Raw genomic sequence first — 15,511 nt, 5'->3', positions numbered from 1 at the left:
CACAAAAGTCACTCTTAGGCCAACAATAAATAGACAGCACATAAAAAACAGTAGAATCCATTTTGAAGCAGGCAACACAGCATTCAAATGATTGTTCTTCATTGAGAAATTTGTATGGGAAACCAATGGGAATATGGGGAAAACATTCAGACAGTAGAATTAAAACACCACCATTTTTGTGAACTGTTCGGCAAAAGGCACTAGGGATGACATACCCAGGTACATGAAGAGAGTCAAGTTCACTCGCATTTAACCAATGTTGGTTGCCACAGATCACATGGGGTTGATACTTGTTTACTAGAACCTCGAGGTCCAGTAATTTATTACGTATGCACTGAATGTTTATGTGCAAGAACTTCGAATAACGGGTTATCCTTCCGGTGTCTTCGTCATTTGATGAACATGGGTGTGGAGAAGGATGGAGAAGGTGAAATGGAACCAAAGGAAAATGAGGAAGTGCTTGGTGGTGGGCAAGGAGAGGAGTTTCTGGAGAGAAATCCTAAGGAGGCAGGAAAAATGGATGAAAGGCATGTGGATCGGTAGTGAAATATTTAAAGATTGTGATAGAGGGGAGAATGATCGGCAAACAAGGAAAGGACAGGAACAGGATAGGGGTGCTGGATGGAATGAAGGGAGGAAGGAAGTACAGAAAGATGAAGAGGGACTTGATGCAGAATAGGTTGCTGGATTGTATTTTGTTAAGAGTTACAAAATATTTATTTGGTTGTTATGCCCATCCAAAACCTACCTTAACTGGTAGTTTACTTAATAATAATTATAAGTGATGGTGGTACTTAAGGGTGATGGATATCATCAATGGTTATTTAACTTTCTTAAGATCACCCTGGGTACTATCTAGCATGCAATGAATACAATATTGAAGGACTAAATATTTCAGTAGAAGTTATCATATTCTCGAATTTGATTCAGCCATCTGCCAAATACATTTTGAACTTTGGATCCTATCGTCATGTATGTTAGGTGGATGACCACACTAGCAGAGTCAAGTAGATTTGATAATTTGAGTAAGTGCTTTAGAGGTACATTTCGATTTTAATCAATCATATAAAGATTTGAACATGTCAGTTTCCCTGAATAAAAAATAGATCATAAAAATGCAGTAGCTGCAAGATTAATCGGGATATTCTTTCCCGGTCCTAGATTCAACTAAGAACAATTGCAAGTTCGAAAGAATCACTCCTTCACATTATTCTAACCAGTGTTAAATCCAACTGAATCTGCGACAATATTTTCATGACAAATCACATTACTATAAACATGATCAATTTCAACGGTAAAGGTGAATCAAGCTTTTGTGAACATAGGAAGCTTGAGAATGAACTTCCCGCTCTTCCTTCCTCTCTCGCGCCTCTAACAATCGAAAGTAGAGCTAGTGACAAGAGAAACAGGAAAACCCGAAGGCGAAACAAGAAGATCTGCACGAGGTTACCTGGTGCAGCAGCAAAGTCTTCTACAAATTTGGTGTGTTATTGATTCTATTTTGTTTGTCAGTAAGCACTAGGTGAATGAGTGAGAAAATATAAATTATAATATTCTCTCTATTTTAGGAAAATGTCGTCACTTCTTCGAACTTCAAAGTTCATAAAACTTTTTACCGGCGTCTCTAGGAATATTACACTCCACTCCAAAAGGAGGGAGATATTAATCAATGCACGATATAATCAGGAATCCAGTATTATTTTTAGGTGAACTATTTTCTCTTATAAATTTGATCCCTTGTCAGTGTTTCGTCTCGTAGTGTGAATTTTTCGTAATTCAAAATATTTTTCAGGTCCCTAGCTACTCAAAGTGTAGAGCGTGTAAGGCAAAATGAAAATACTCTTGAAAGAAGTTTACGCCGCCTGGATATGGATGTGCGCCGTTCTGGAAGAATAACTAGGAAAGAACTGGAGGAAGTCCTTGAAGAAATGAAACATTCAAGTATGTAAATTTTGGTGAGTGTATTTCGAAAGTAAAGTTTTGAATACCTTAAACTCTGAATTCCGCCTTTCTTCTAGGATCTGCGACAAGTTCACAGTCTCTCATGCTTATACGATGTTGCGGGAATTTAGTACCTGAAGAAAAACCTGAAGTGCGAACGAAGCTTGTTCAAAAAATATGGGAAACTATTGACGGCCTAGGTTAGTGTCCATACACATTTTTTTCCTGTTTTAATATCAGGTTTTTAATGAATTTCATTTATTGTTAGTAATTAAAAAAACTCGTCTTGGAAACCGCTTATGTAAAGTCCTGTTTTCATGGGATCATTTTGTCGGAATTATTATATAAAATATGGTAACCATTTTACCACCGACTTGACTAATTTTGTGAGCCACGGGCTTACTGGTCAAGTTGAAGGTCGCGGACTTGAACTGTTTAAGGTCAGATCCAATAAATTTTTCTTATGAATTTGTTGAATGGTTTTGAAAGCCATTAATACCTAATGAGTTCTCGATGATCTATTGGCTGCCCTGGAGGAAATGGTTGAAAAGATGACGCAGAGTCTTATTTGGATAAAGGAATTTTGTAATATTGGTTTTGAGTTGTGAATTCCCTGCAGCTATTCATCATTGGTACGAGTCTTTTACCTCATGATACAGAACTGAATCATCGGTGTGTGGTCTGAATCTTATGGTAAAAAACTGTTAATGATTTTTGTGTGTCTTATTAAATCATTTATGCAAGTGGGCACTATTGCAGTCCCAGGATATATAGTTGGTCTGATTTGGACACATGTAGGTATCCATGGCCGAATTAACAAAAATAATGACTTCAAGAAAGAACTGAGTGTCCGAAAAATGAGGCCATTTACAGAATCATTTGCCTTGTGTGCTAAAAGAAAAGCCCGAAACCTAAAGGTTGTCTGCCGAAGAACTGAGCAGACACAATGAACTAGGAACAACTGAAAAATCTCTGGCTAGAATATTCAGAGAAACAATGGAAACTCGTGAAAGACTCTGCTCTAAATTAAGTCTTAAAAGGTTCTGGCGAAAAATTGTCTTGCTTGTATAAGTTAGCATCTCCAATCACATAACTGCCTCATTATAGGCAGTCCTACGGGAATGGCTGGTGTAATTACATTAAAATCTGCCGCATGATACAAATTTATCTGTCATTAGTGCCCATATCTACCAAGATTTTCTTTATCTATTTTATATCATAATGATGCACCTGTATCGTGATATCTTACCCTGTCTCATTGTACTCTCAACCATTTATAATTAAAAGGTCTCTCTGTTTCATAAGTGCCAACGTCAGCTAGGGTTTTCCTTTAACTTTAATTCGTATTAGCAGATGACTTTCACTGGTCAATGTCGTGCCATCTCCCGCTGTTCGTTTAGTATTTCTAAGGCAGGATTTTCTTCGCCTCTTTTGAGTTTTTCTCCACCATTTTTCTCATGGGTTGTAGCAAGCCTGGAAGCAGCCGTGTGACTGACCATTCTCTCTATTCATTTGTAAACATGACCATTACAATATTATTAAGTTTTAAGGATAGTGCTTTATTATATTTTGTCTAGTGCCCGTGTATGTTGTCTCACATTTATATTTGGATGCTCATCTTGTGTTAGGAATACCAATGGACATCAGTCATTATAATGCACTCTTGAGAGTGTATCTGGAAAATCAACATGAATTTTCACCTGCTGAGTTCTTGAAGGATCTGGAAACCAAGGGGATTGAGCCTAACCGTGTTACTTATCAAAGACTTATTGCCCATTATTGTCAAAAAGGTGATATTGCAGGAGCTACTCAAATTCTGCAACACATGAAGGAAAAGCAATTGCCTGTTAACGAGGGGGTGTTTAATTCCCTAATAATGGGGCATGCTCAGTGTGGGTAAGTGAAGTAGTTTTACTGCATGTTTAATACCCAGAAATATATATCCAAAATTAAGTAATCTTTTAAAGGTAATTGTTATGTGATTTAAGCCATTTTGTTTTATGATAGATCCACCATTAATGTGAATGCTAAAATAAAGCAGATTCCCAAAATTTTTTATTTCAATATTTGACCATGTTTATATTTTTCTAATTAATGATCATGCAAAAACTGATATGGCTATATTTTAACCTCTTGTCTGTTTTTAGTGATATGGAAAGTGCGAAAGGGATGTTGGTGGTCATGGAACAGGCAGGATTGCCTCCAAGCGCTGAGACTTATGCAACCTTATTATGTGGTTTTGCAAAGTTAGGCGATGTAGAGTCAATCAGAAATATCCTAAAGGAATGTGATGCCAAACAAATTGACATAATTGATAGGGATTATATGGATGTACTATATGTTGCTGTGAAGAATGGTCATCCTGAAATGGCTGATGAGGTATGAACTGTTGCAATTTATTGAATAATCTTCTCTTAAAACTCATGTTACATATTTGGAATTATTGTATATTACAATGCTAGAATTTGTGGGAAGTGTTTGTAAAAGCCAATTAAAAAAGAAATTGTCTTTACTATACATGTGTCTGTTGGTAAATCTATATTCAGTTTGCCTGAAAGAGAAGCATTGTACCAACCAACTGTGAATTAAATATATTTATTTAATGTTGGGCAACCTTGCAGTATCAGCGACAAAATATTCTTAATGTGCAAATGTTTTCACTGAGAGCTCTGACTTTCTACATCATCTGTTTTGTATTTTCCTCTTAAGAAGAGGAAAATAAGTAAGAATACCTCATGAGGGGAATATATTAGTATCAGGGTTGCCCAAGTGAGAAACTTTTTATGCATAAGGAACTTAATTTAACTTTGAGAGCCTGGTTTCAAATCAGTCTGTTATTTCTCTGACCTATTCCAGTATACTGTATTAAAATTTGGTTTTATTACTATAAAATGCAACATATGTTACACTGAGAAAATTAAACAAAAAAATTCTTTTAACCTTTAACAGTCCACTTGGTTGATGACCTTTTCAAAAAATTAAGAAATAATATTTTCAGTTCATGCATGACTTTCTTTATTTCCCCTAATTCCTTTCCTTTTTCTTTTATGTTCACATTACTGCGAATTGCATCCCATTTTGCCTACAACCAATTTTCTCTTTAGAAATTGTTTGTCCCTGTTTGTGACCTGTCAAACCTAAATTTCATACTTTCATTATTTCAATTGAACTGTGATTATCCTAATATGGTGAACCTAAGATCTGCTAAATGATTGTTTAATAATTAATATTTATAGATTCTTGGACGAATGAGGCGAGTTGCTGGGTATAACCAAGATGCGGTGAACTTGATTTTGAAGATGATCAATGATGGTAAAGAGGATATTGCTTATAAAATTTTGCTCACAATGCCTCGTCCTGTCCGAACTGATGGTGATGAACTGCCAATAGGAAATTTCTTTCTACGCCACATGGTTAAAGCTGAAAGGGTGAGTGTGTTTTTTATTTTCTATGGTCTCTTTTAATAATGATACAAAGTGACCTATGCCAGATCATTCCCCGGTAAATTTCATGGTTTTGTGGTGGGCATATTCATTTATAAGAAGGGCTTTTCATTGTAGCCATTTTCATTCTGTATGATGCCCTATTCAGCTACCCTAATGTGGTAGGTAAGGTAGGTAATGTGGTAGGTTTAGATCATGGTAGTCAGCATATCAATGTGTCAAATCTAATTGTGCACTGCCATGCACCTGTAAATAAATGAAAAGGGATATTAGCTCTTTGAATGCCATGCATAACTGCTTAATTTTATGTGAATTACCCAAAAAAACCAATGTATGCTGGTATTTTTGGGAAAATTCATCAGTATCACTCACAGCAACTTTGGCATTTAAAGGGTTAAGTATATTATGTTAGAAATGTATAAAAATAATTTTGAAGTTGGAAAAATATTATTCATTTTAAGTATGTAAATCATTATCCATAAAACTGAACAATGGCATCCATTTTGATTGTTTTCAATGAGGCCTCTATTATTGATGCATATCTTTATTAAAATGGCTTCCATTGTATTGCACTTATTCTATTTGATAGTTAATCTAATCAATTGCTCATTCAAAGAGCTGCATCACTTTCTCATTTAGTTGGTCTCATTTTACTCTAGCATGTACTGCATGATTATGTTTCACCACGAAATTGAATAAAAGTTTATTAATGAGAGAGCAATTGCCTATATTTGATATTTTTATTTTCAGCCTGTTGAAAAAATATTGTTTTATTGCAATGAAATGGAAAAGAATTCCTTAAACGCAAGGGCACATCTTATTGCTTTGGAAGCAGCCCTGACTGTGACCAAACTTCCAGAGCAAGCAATAACATTGATGCAGGCACTCAGTGAGAATGGTAGTCCTCCAAGACGTCATTATTTCTGGCCCATCCTTGCATCTTTGGGACAGAAAGGCAATATTGATGGTATGTTTCCTTGTAAATTCTGTTTTATTCAATAATGCCATTTTTTTTAATTTTAGATGACTGTGGCATGAACACCGACCATGCACCAATTTTTTAGGCATATTTCATATTAATACAAGTTAAAATTGCATCAATTTTGCTGTGGTGTTATTTGTATTTTGTCTCTGTCTGTATGGGAGTTGATATTCAATTATGTATAAAGATCACTGTAAATGTAGTAGTAAAATTATTTCTAGTTTATGGAATTCATAACTTTAATGGTGTAATTTTTTCTCTTAATTGTGAACCCTTTGAACTTTTATTGATTGAAAATCAATTGAAACCATAGTGTAGCTACTTGGTATATATTTTTTATAGTTTGTACATTAATGTCTTGGGTATGATACATTTTCTTGATTCTCACCAAATATTATATTTACAATCACCCATTAAATATTGGTAAATTTGGAATTCTAAGCAGAGGGTGAAGGCTCTTATCCTGGTGATATATAATGAGCCAATTCATGTTTTGGATGCTGTGAGTAAAAGAATATCTCCATTGGAAGTAATGATTAACTGTGGGTGTTTGAAAGTAGTAGGTGGAATTCAATGCTTGAATTCTGGTCTTTATGATGCATTATAAAACGTAGATAATCAGAAAACATGGAAACCAAAATAGTTGGAAAGTATAGTTGGTCTCTAATGGTGCTCTGTACTGCCCTACGCATTCAAAGTCTTCCCTAAAACCATTCATGTTATGCTCTCTCTCATGCCTTTTTTAAGTGTACATGTACAAAACGAAGTCAAAAAAAAGTTTCTTATAAAGGCTGATGTACACGTGTAACTGTTTCAGAATGTAAATTTTTGTAATCCAGCCCATAGTGATGCCAATTGTGGGAAAATGGAAAATGATATCTTATATAGCTAACTCGATGGGTAAATAAGGGTTTCCACGTCCATATTGTAAAAATAGGAAATTGAATGGGATGCAATAAAAATGTTAATTGTATTGAAATGTAAATTCTGACAATGCAATTTATGGGGTTTCACTGTATTTGAGTCAGAGGGGGGCAAGAGAGATGGAAATATATGGTCAAAAAACAAATAATTTTTTGTCTCATGAGTCAATCAGACTGATTATGAATAAGATCAAACTGATAGTCGAGGCAATGTAAATTGTAATTTTTTAAGAATTTTCTTCAATCAACTTCTCTGGTTTGACTGCAGGCATGAAGGAAGTGATCATGAAGATGTTTGAAATGAAGGCAATTCCAGGAGGAGAAACACTGAGAGATTATGTCATTCCATACTTGGTTGAATATCAAAGTAAGGGGGGGAAAGATCAGAATCTTGATTCTGTTATCTCAACTCTGCGAGGTTGGGGAGTGTCTTCTGCATCCTCAGCGAATGGATTGGTTGGTGCCCTAATCGCTAAAATGAAATTAAAAGAAGCAGCAGATATTGGTAAGCATTTGTTCTTATCCATTTACTCTTCACTCCTGACTTTTTATCCTTAGAGCTGGATTTTGTCTGCAGTGACCCAAGTGGGAATTATGAATATTGAGAAAAATGAATTTGCATCGATTTATATTAATATGTTTGTTTGACCCAACCCAGTTGGACAAAGCATTGTCATCCGCCAGATGAAGCACCTTCATCCATTATCATTATGCCCACATTGGAATGAATATGATTTAAGGGGTTTGCAATCAGGTACACCTGTGGCAAAGCCATTTCTTTGATTGAATTAGTGTGGGTGAAAATGACTCCACCCATACTGGTACATGGTGCCCATCCATTTCAATGTTAATTGTGCTAAAATTGCTGCTCTCGGCAAAGGAGGTGTATTGTGGGCAATGATTGGAAAATAGAGCAACACCTATGGTGAATATATTGTAAACCCTTGCTAATCCAGACTCTATAGGGTTGTCTGAATTAGTCAGAATTCAAAGTATCCAAGGAGTTGACACATGTGACTCCATGGATCCTTTCCCTAGCTATATTTGTGCACCCTTGATTGCCAACAACTTTTAATGATGCAGTAGACCTCACAAGTAAAGAATGCATTTAAATTTGAAATGGGCTTATTTAAAATTAAGGGGCAAGTTTCCTGAATGGGCAGCTAGTGGAGCGACCGTGGAGAAAATATGGGAAACATTCAAAGAAATAATTCTTGAAGGGCAAATGAAGTATGTTCCCATAAAAAATTTGAAACAGAACACGGATCCGGAGTACTACAACAAAACCATAAAAAAACTAAAGACAGCGGTAAGAAAGGCACACAGATTAAAGAATGAAAGTACAGAAATGTCACACCATTACAGGACCTTGGTCCGGAACCTAAATAGGGAAAAGAAGGAGGCAAAGGAAAAATTTCTTATCAATGCAATTTCAAAAGACAACGCAACGAAATTTTATAGGTACATGAGAACAAGGAAAGATAACAGGGAACGCGTGACTATATTAAAAACTAAGGAAAATGGTATTGTAACAGACACTGTAGAAATAGCAAATATGTTTAACTCCTGCTTTACGGATGTTTTTCGGGGAATAGAAAACAAAAAGGAAAATAAAGCTTCCCTAAATTGCTCAGAAACGACAGAGAACTTCATCAACATAACAGCACCAAATAGCCTACTGCCCTCGACAAACGGTATTATCTTGGAGGACTCATATTTTGTGAAAAAATAAGGAGGATGAGGAAAAATAAGTCAGTGGGACCGGATAATATCTCAATTGACATTCTAAAACTGGGTGATACCGCAATAGCTTTGTACCTAAGTCATCTATTCAAAGTAACTTTAAATAATGATGCCTTGCCCAATGATTGGAAAAAAGCAAATATTACACCAATTTTCAAGAAAGGGGATAAAACAATAGCCAACAATTATAGACCAGTAAGCATAACCTCAGTTGTTTGCAAAATAATGGAAAAAAGAATCGCTGACTACATTCGGGAATGGTGGGCAAGAGATAGATGGCTATTCAAACACCAACATGGGTTTAGAACGGGATACTCGTGTGAAACGCAGCTTTTGGGTTTAAGTCAATACATCGGCGACGCAATAGACGAAGGAAAGGAAGTGGATGCAGTAATTGTTGATTTTTCGGCAGCTTTTGACCGAGTGCCTCACGATAAATTATTGTTAAAGTTGGATTCGTTACCATTGGACTTGAGGGTAAAACAATGGATAAAAAATTTTCCCAGAGGCAGAACTCAAAAAGTAAAATTAGGGGATACATTTTCAAATGAGGCGAGCGTATTAGCAGGAGTTCCACAAGGTAGTGTTCTTGGGCCATTACTCTTCCTAATTTACGTAAACGATCTACCAAACAACTTACATTCCCAAATAAGACTCTTTGCTGATGACTGCATTATATACAGACGGATAGAACATGTAAATGACCACGTAATATTACAAAATGATATCGATCGCCTTGGTGACTGGGTTACAAATAATAATATGGGCATTAATATAAGTAAAAGTAAGCATATTAAATTTTCAAATAAAAAGAATGCAGAAAAGGAAATTTACACTCTCTTCGGAGAAAGAATCCCATGTACTAGTCAATGCAAATATTTAGGCATTTATTTAACTAGGGATCTTGGGTGGGGAGTCCAAGTAGATAATTTGACACGGAAGGCATTTAAAGTATTGCATTGGGTGATGAGAAATTTAAAAGGAAGTAGCGTAGCCACAAAAGAAAAAGCATATAAGGCACTGGTTATCCCTATCCTAGAATACTCCTCCATAGTATGGGATCCATATGAGGTGGGACATATTAAAAAGATAGAAAAAGTTCAAAGAAAGGCAGCAAGATATGTACTCGGAAGGTACAAAAGAACAGATAGTGTCACGGATATTTTAGATGTACTGAAATGGGAGAGTTTGAAAAATAGAAGAAAAAGGAGCAGGTTAGGCGCGATGCATAGAATAGTTAAAAACGACAAAGCGTGGGAAGATTTATGGCAAGGGATAGAAAAGCCTAACTTTAAGGGAAAAAACGACCATAGCCACAAAATAAAAATAAGGACTCAAAAAACCAATAAGAAAAAATACTCTTTTTTAAATAGAACCATTATTGATTGGAACCAGCTGCCTGGAGGTTTGTTTGAGCCCTTTCCATCCAATTTTAGAAGTTTTAAGTTTAAATGTAAAGTAGCCACTGGGTAATAAACTTCACTGTAGTTTTGAAAATATTGTTTGTATGTGATGTGGACGGCATTTTGTATGTGATGTGGAAGTTTGTTTGTATGTGATGTGGAAGTGTCATTATGTAAAAATATTTTGTCTCTTATCTGTTTTTATGTGTTCGTATGTAATTTTCGTTGTTAGTAGTTATCTTTGACCTAACCTGACCGTTGCCACCAGGAAATTTGCCTAATTGCAACGTAATTGTGTAAATAAATAAATAAAATGAAAGATATTTATCCCAAAAATTAAGTCCATATTAATTTGTAACAAACTTTGAACAAAACAATGGTAATCCCTATTCTGTGGCATAATCTATTATTTAATTTATCTAATGCCAGGTATTAAGATATCAAATTAAACACGTTTTTATTCATTGTATTCCTGGCCTATAAGAGACACTGTGATTTTTCAGTTAAGAATATACGAAAAATTCTTGTAGTTGACAGAAAAGGCTCAAAGTATTTAATGTTAACAATTTCACAAAGAAAATGGAAATGTTACACTAAAAAATTAGCTTCTGTATAAACGGCTTAATGCAGGAGTCAAGATTAGCAATGGTTTACTGTACTATTAATCAGAAGGACTTAATTTGATGTCTGGTTAACTTGTGTGTATAACTGATTTAAATGAGAAATATTTTTCATTGTTTACATTCATTAAAATGAATTGATTATAATTTTTTTGATTATCCTGACAGTCAAGCGCTACAGGGCTCGGTACTCTCCATTAGCTCTAATGAGACCTATGAACATAGCCCTGGGATCCACCAAGGATTATGAATCTTATGCTACCATTTTGAGCCAGATAGTCAGTGGATATAATCGGCTGAGGACCACAGTTACCCAAGAAGCAGATGTTGAAGAAGAAGTGGAAGCAGATGTTACCCCGGTGGAAGAGAATACAGGTACTGTCAACATCATAACAAAACTTTTTGAGACCAGGTAAAACTGGGGTATGTGAAGAGATTATGTTATGTGAAGCTGACCATATCCACCCCCAAAAAGTTAAAGGATATATGAATTATGACTCCTTTTTGAGCTGCATTTATAAATGCTATATCTCAGTGTTCTAAGTAAAATAATGCTAATTAAATGAAGAGCACAATGTACAGGTATCTTTCCACTGTTCTTTATTTACGTACAACTAGTTTTAACGCTTAAGCATCATCATCAGGTACCTTGGTACCTAACTAGTTGTACGTAAATAAAGAACAGTAGAAAGAGACATTGGTGCTCTTCATTTAATGAACATGAACTTCTACAAAGTTAAGCCGGGAACAATTGAATATTTAAAATAATGCTATTAAGTTAGAGCAAATTTAATTAGGCATTGATGAAGAATTGACAAACAGTGAATTATTAAGTACTCAAAAGTACATCACTGTTCCAATTACAGCAGAATCTGGTAAGTGCCCAGGGACCCGAAATTCAGCAACAAGGAAAACCAAGGTTTACCTTACATAACCAAGTGCAATCCCATTTTGGGTAGCATAACTTAAGGGTGGACAAATAATAACGTCAGAAACTTGATACTGTTCATTGCATAGCATATTAGTGCTAATATGTAACAAATCAGAGTTCCATTATGGTGAACGTTTGGGGAAATAAATTACTGTGTCCTTGGATGGTCGATGTAAAGGTGAGATTTACAAAAACCCCACAAAAGAAACCGCAAGGGGTCAAATCAGGGATGTGAGCTGGCCCCTCCATATCGCCTCTTATTAAGATGAGGAGCACTGGGAAGTGTTCCCTTATTACAGCCATCGATGCCCTTAAAGTTGTCCCATCCTGTTGAAATCAAATGTCCCCTAAGTTCAGTTCAAGTCATGGAAAAAATTCCTCCAACTTGTTTACCTACTGGTCGTTAATAACCATCACTGTGACCTCATTTTCTTCAAAAAACTAGGCACCAACAAGACCCACTGAGGAAATAGCACACCACACTGTGACTTCAGGTGAATGCAAAGGCATTTGATGCAATTCTCTGGGATTGGTGTCAGCCCAGTGGTGCATGTTCTGTTTGTTTTGTCCTCAAAACACAATTGTATCCTCGGGAATGTTTTCAAGAAGAGCCTCACATGCAATCCTCTGAAAATTGAAGTCATGTTCGGAGAGTTCCTGCCCAATCGCCAACTTGTTCGGGTGGTAATGAAGGTCATTGTGAAGAATTTGCTCCATTGAACTATCAGAAAGTCCAAGGGTTGACACATGCTTGTGCGCAGAGCACCATGGGGATTTTAAGATGGCTGCTCTCACTGCCTCAATGTTTTTAAGTTATCTGGTGGCGCAAGGGACTCCAGCTCTTTGCCTTGTTGCACTCGTAGTTTGTCTGAACGTCGTGACCCATGTAATAAATGATTTCTGATCGGGGACAGGGCACAACAGGGCTACGTTGAAGCAATTTCAAAGGCTCACTGGGTTGCAAGCACAGAACATCCGTTCAATAAGGAGGTCTTGATGGCAAACGCATGATCCTCACTGTTCCAACGCATCATGGCTACTGACTGGGGTGGGGGAAAAACTTTAGAACCCCATTTGTCAAATGAGACCACTCTTACTTAGCCATGACTTCTACAGCCTGATTGGTGTGCATTTAAAAAAAAAGAAGTTATTTTGCCGCACCCTGTATATATCCCAATCCTCTCCTCTAAAATCATCCAGTAGATATTTTTATAAACCTTCTCCTGTCCAGAATTTCCTACCCATCTTTCCTCAAGTCCCTAAATCCGCAACACAACCTGTCTCCTGCCAAATTCTGAAAATTAATCAATAATCCAAGTATCATCATTACTTCTGCTGACAAAGGTTTGACGGTTGTGATTCTAAAGAGAACAGATTATATAAGGGAGGTTAACACACAACTCTGATACCTCTTCCCATCAGAAAATGACCAAATTCCACTCTTCAGGAGAAACTCATTCAATTTCCTTCTTCCAACGGTCCCAATGAAGGTCAATCTTCTTGAGACATGGCCTCCTTCTCCCCTCCCCACCCATGTAACCCTCATTTTTATATCCTCCCGCAGGTACATAAACTTGATTATCCTGGTCGATCGATTTATTCTCCTGTAGCTCCCAAATGGAAAGAATATCTGCATTTGTTTACCACAACCTTCAGCCAATAGTCCACTCCCTACTGTCATTCATTAAAGATTCATATCATATCCTAGAAAGGCTAAAATCAATCTCCCTCCCTCCAGATACCAACCTTACCATAGCCACCATTGATGCCACAACCCTTTATACATCCATTCCCCACTCAGATGATCTCCCCGCTACCCAATACTACCTCTCCTAACACCCTTAGCCAGACATAACCAGCACTAAATTTTTCCTTAGCCTTTCGGATTTCATCCTCACCCATAATTTCTTCTCCATTAACAATAAATTCTACTTGCTGATCAGGGTTGTGCCATGAGCAGCAGGTTCAGCCCTTCCTGTGCCATTCTCTTTCTTGGTCTCAAAGAGAAAAAAATCCCTGAAAATGTTCATTCCCGACCTCAATGCTCCATCCTGTCTCCTTCACTTCTACCATTTCCTCCTCCCAAATCACTTTCCTAGATGTGAACGTATCATTAATAGACAAAAAATTGTACACATTTATATTCTATATACATATTATACATATAAAACCGACCAACAAACAACAATACTTGCGTTATAGCAGTTGCCACCCACATTATACCAAACCCTTTCATTAAGAGGATACAGATTCTGGAATCATCCCAAATCCTTTGATAAATTCCAATCAAATCTACACCATTCCCTCCTCCAACAAGGTTATCCTGAGTTCCTCCTGAACAAAAGAATCCAAAGACATGCTTACACTCCCAAACCTTCCTCCACTGATGAAACACACCCTTTCATTTTGTACCACATCACACATCTCTGGGATGAATCCTAAAAAACCACTACCATATCCTCAAGAACCACAACTCCAAGGCCAACCTTTTTCCGAAATGTCCCTCCGTTACTTTAAAGCACCTCGCCAACTAATCAGATCTCCTTTATCGACCAATCCACACTCCTTAAAATCCCACCCTGTCCCAAAGCCAATCCCATGCCCTGCAATAAACTTAGATGCAAAACATGTCCTGTTTTCAAGACCCGAACCCACTTTTTAACTCCCTCCCACCTATTCCCTACTTCTTGTGCACTTCCAGCGATGTAGTTCACCTTCAGGAGTGCCAACTATGCCCTGCCTTCTATATTGGACTGAGTACCACACCCCTTAATATTAGAATCAAAAACCACCATGCCTCATGCAAGGATTCTTCCCTGATTGGGATGCTCCCAATCCCAAAACATGCCTTCAAACATTACACTCCATTTGATAAATACTACTGTCTCTCCATTCTGGTATCCCTCCTACCCTTGGACCCACCACTCAAACTCAAAACAATGCAAAAGGTATATATCTGAAGGTATTAATATCAGGCACTAATTACCCCAATCTCCAGATATTTTCATCCCCCCTTCACTCCCAAAGCCTCGCATATTGTTCCCACACTTCCAAACCTTCCCCCACCGACTCTTCCCCTTTCAAACCTTTCCCTGCCTTTCCCTTTCATCCAGCATCCTCTTCCCATGCTGTTGAAACCTTCTCCTCAGATCCCTCTCTCCCTAGAGAAAGGTGGCGGTACCACCAAAAATTCGGGATATGCACGAGTTTTCTTTTTTGTGTGATTCTGTGTTTTTGTTCACCAGTGCTTTCTTGGTGAACACTATTATTTACGTCCGTGAGACTTTCACTCGGGTTTTATTGGTATTTGTAAATTAAAATACAGTAATCAACCTGAAGGTTGGTTTTGTAGGTGATGGTAGAGTTCACCCAGTACTACGACCTATGGCATATGAAATTCACCCAGGGTGGGGGAGGGGGCAGTTGATAAATATATGTTTAATATCCACCAAGATAGCTCTAGGAAACAAAATCTAAGAAACATGCAAAAAATAAAATGTTTTTGTTTGCTAGTGTTATCTTGGT

At 36.9% G+C, this 15,511-nt stretch overlaps 1 protein-coding gene across 1 annotated transcript in view; it reads left to right on the top strand.

Annotated features, from left to right (window-relative positions):
• Nucleotides 1-1,414: 1,414 nt before the first annotated feature.
• Nucleotides 1,415-15,511, top strand: part of bsf (bicoid stability factor) — a 37,575-nt gene continuing 23,478 nt past the window's right edge. Inside the window, exons 1-10 of the mRNA XM_071584390.1 lie at nt 1,415-1,482; nt 1,569-1,706; nt 1,793-1,941; nt 2,019-2,141; nt 3,570-3,837; nt 4,089-4,320; nt 5,178-5,369; nt 6,135-6,351; nt 7,558-7,794; nt 11,224-11,430. Of these exons, the coding sequence (XP_071440491.1) occupies nt 1,573-1,706; nt 1,793-1,941; nt 2,019-2,141; nt 3,570-3,837; nt 4,089-4,320; nt 5,178-5,369; nt 6,135-6,351; nt 7,558-7,794; nt 11,224-11,430 (1,759 nt within the window). The 5' untranslated portion in view covers nt 1,415-1,482; nt 1,569-1,572. The remainder of the gene's footprint in view (nt 1,483-1,568; nt 1,707-1,792; nt 1,942-2,018; nt 2,142-3,569; nt 3,838-4,088; nt 4,321-5,177; nt 5,370-6,134; nt 6,352-7,557; nt 7,795-11,223; nt 11,431-15,511) is intronic.

Source organism: Hetaerina americana, unplaced genomic scaffold (assembly GCF_022747635.1).
Source record: "Hetaerina americana unplaced genomic scaffold, ioHetAmer1.1.p SCAF_18, whole genome shotgun sequence".
NCBI classification, from domain to species: Eukaryota; Metazoa; Arthropoda; class Insecta; order Odonata; family Calopterygidae; genus Hetaerina; species Hetaerina americana.
This window is presented reverse-complemented; position numbering and strand designations above follow the sequence as displayed.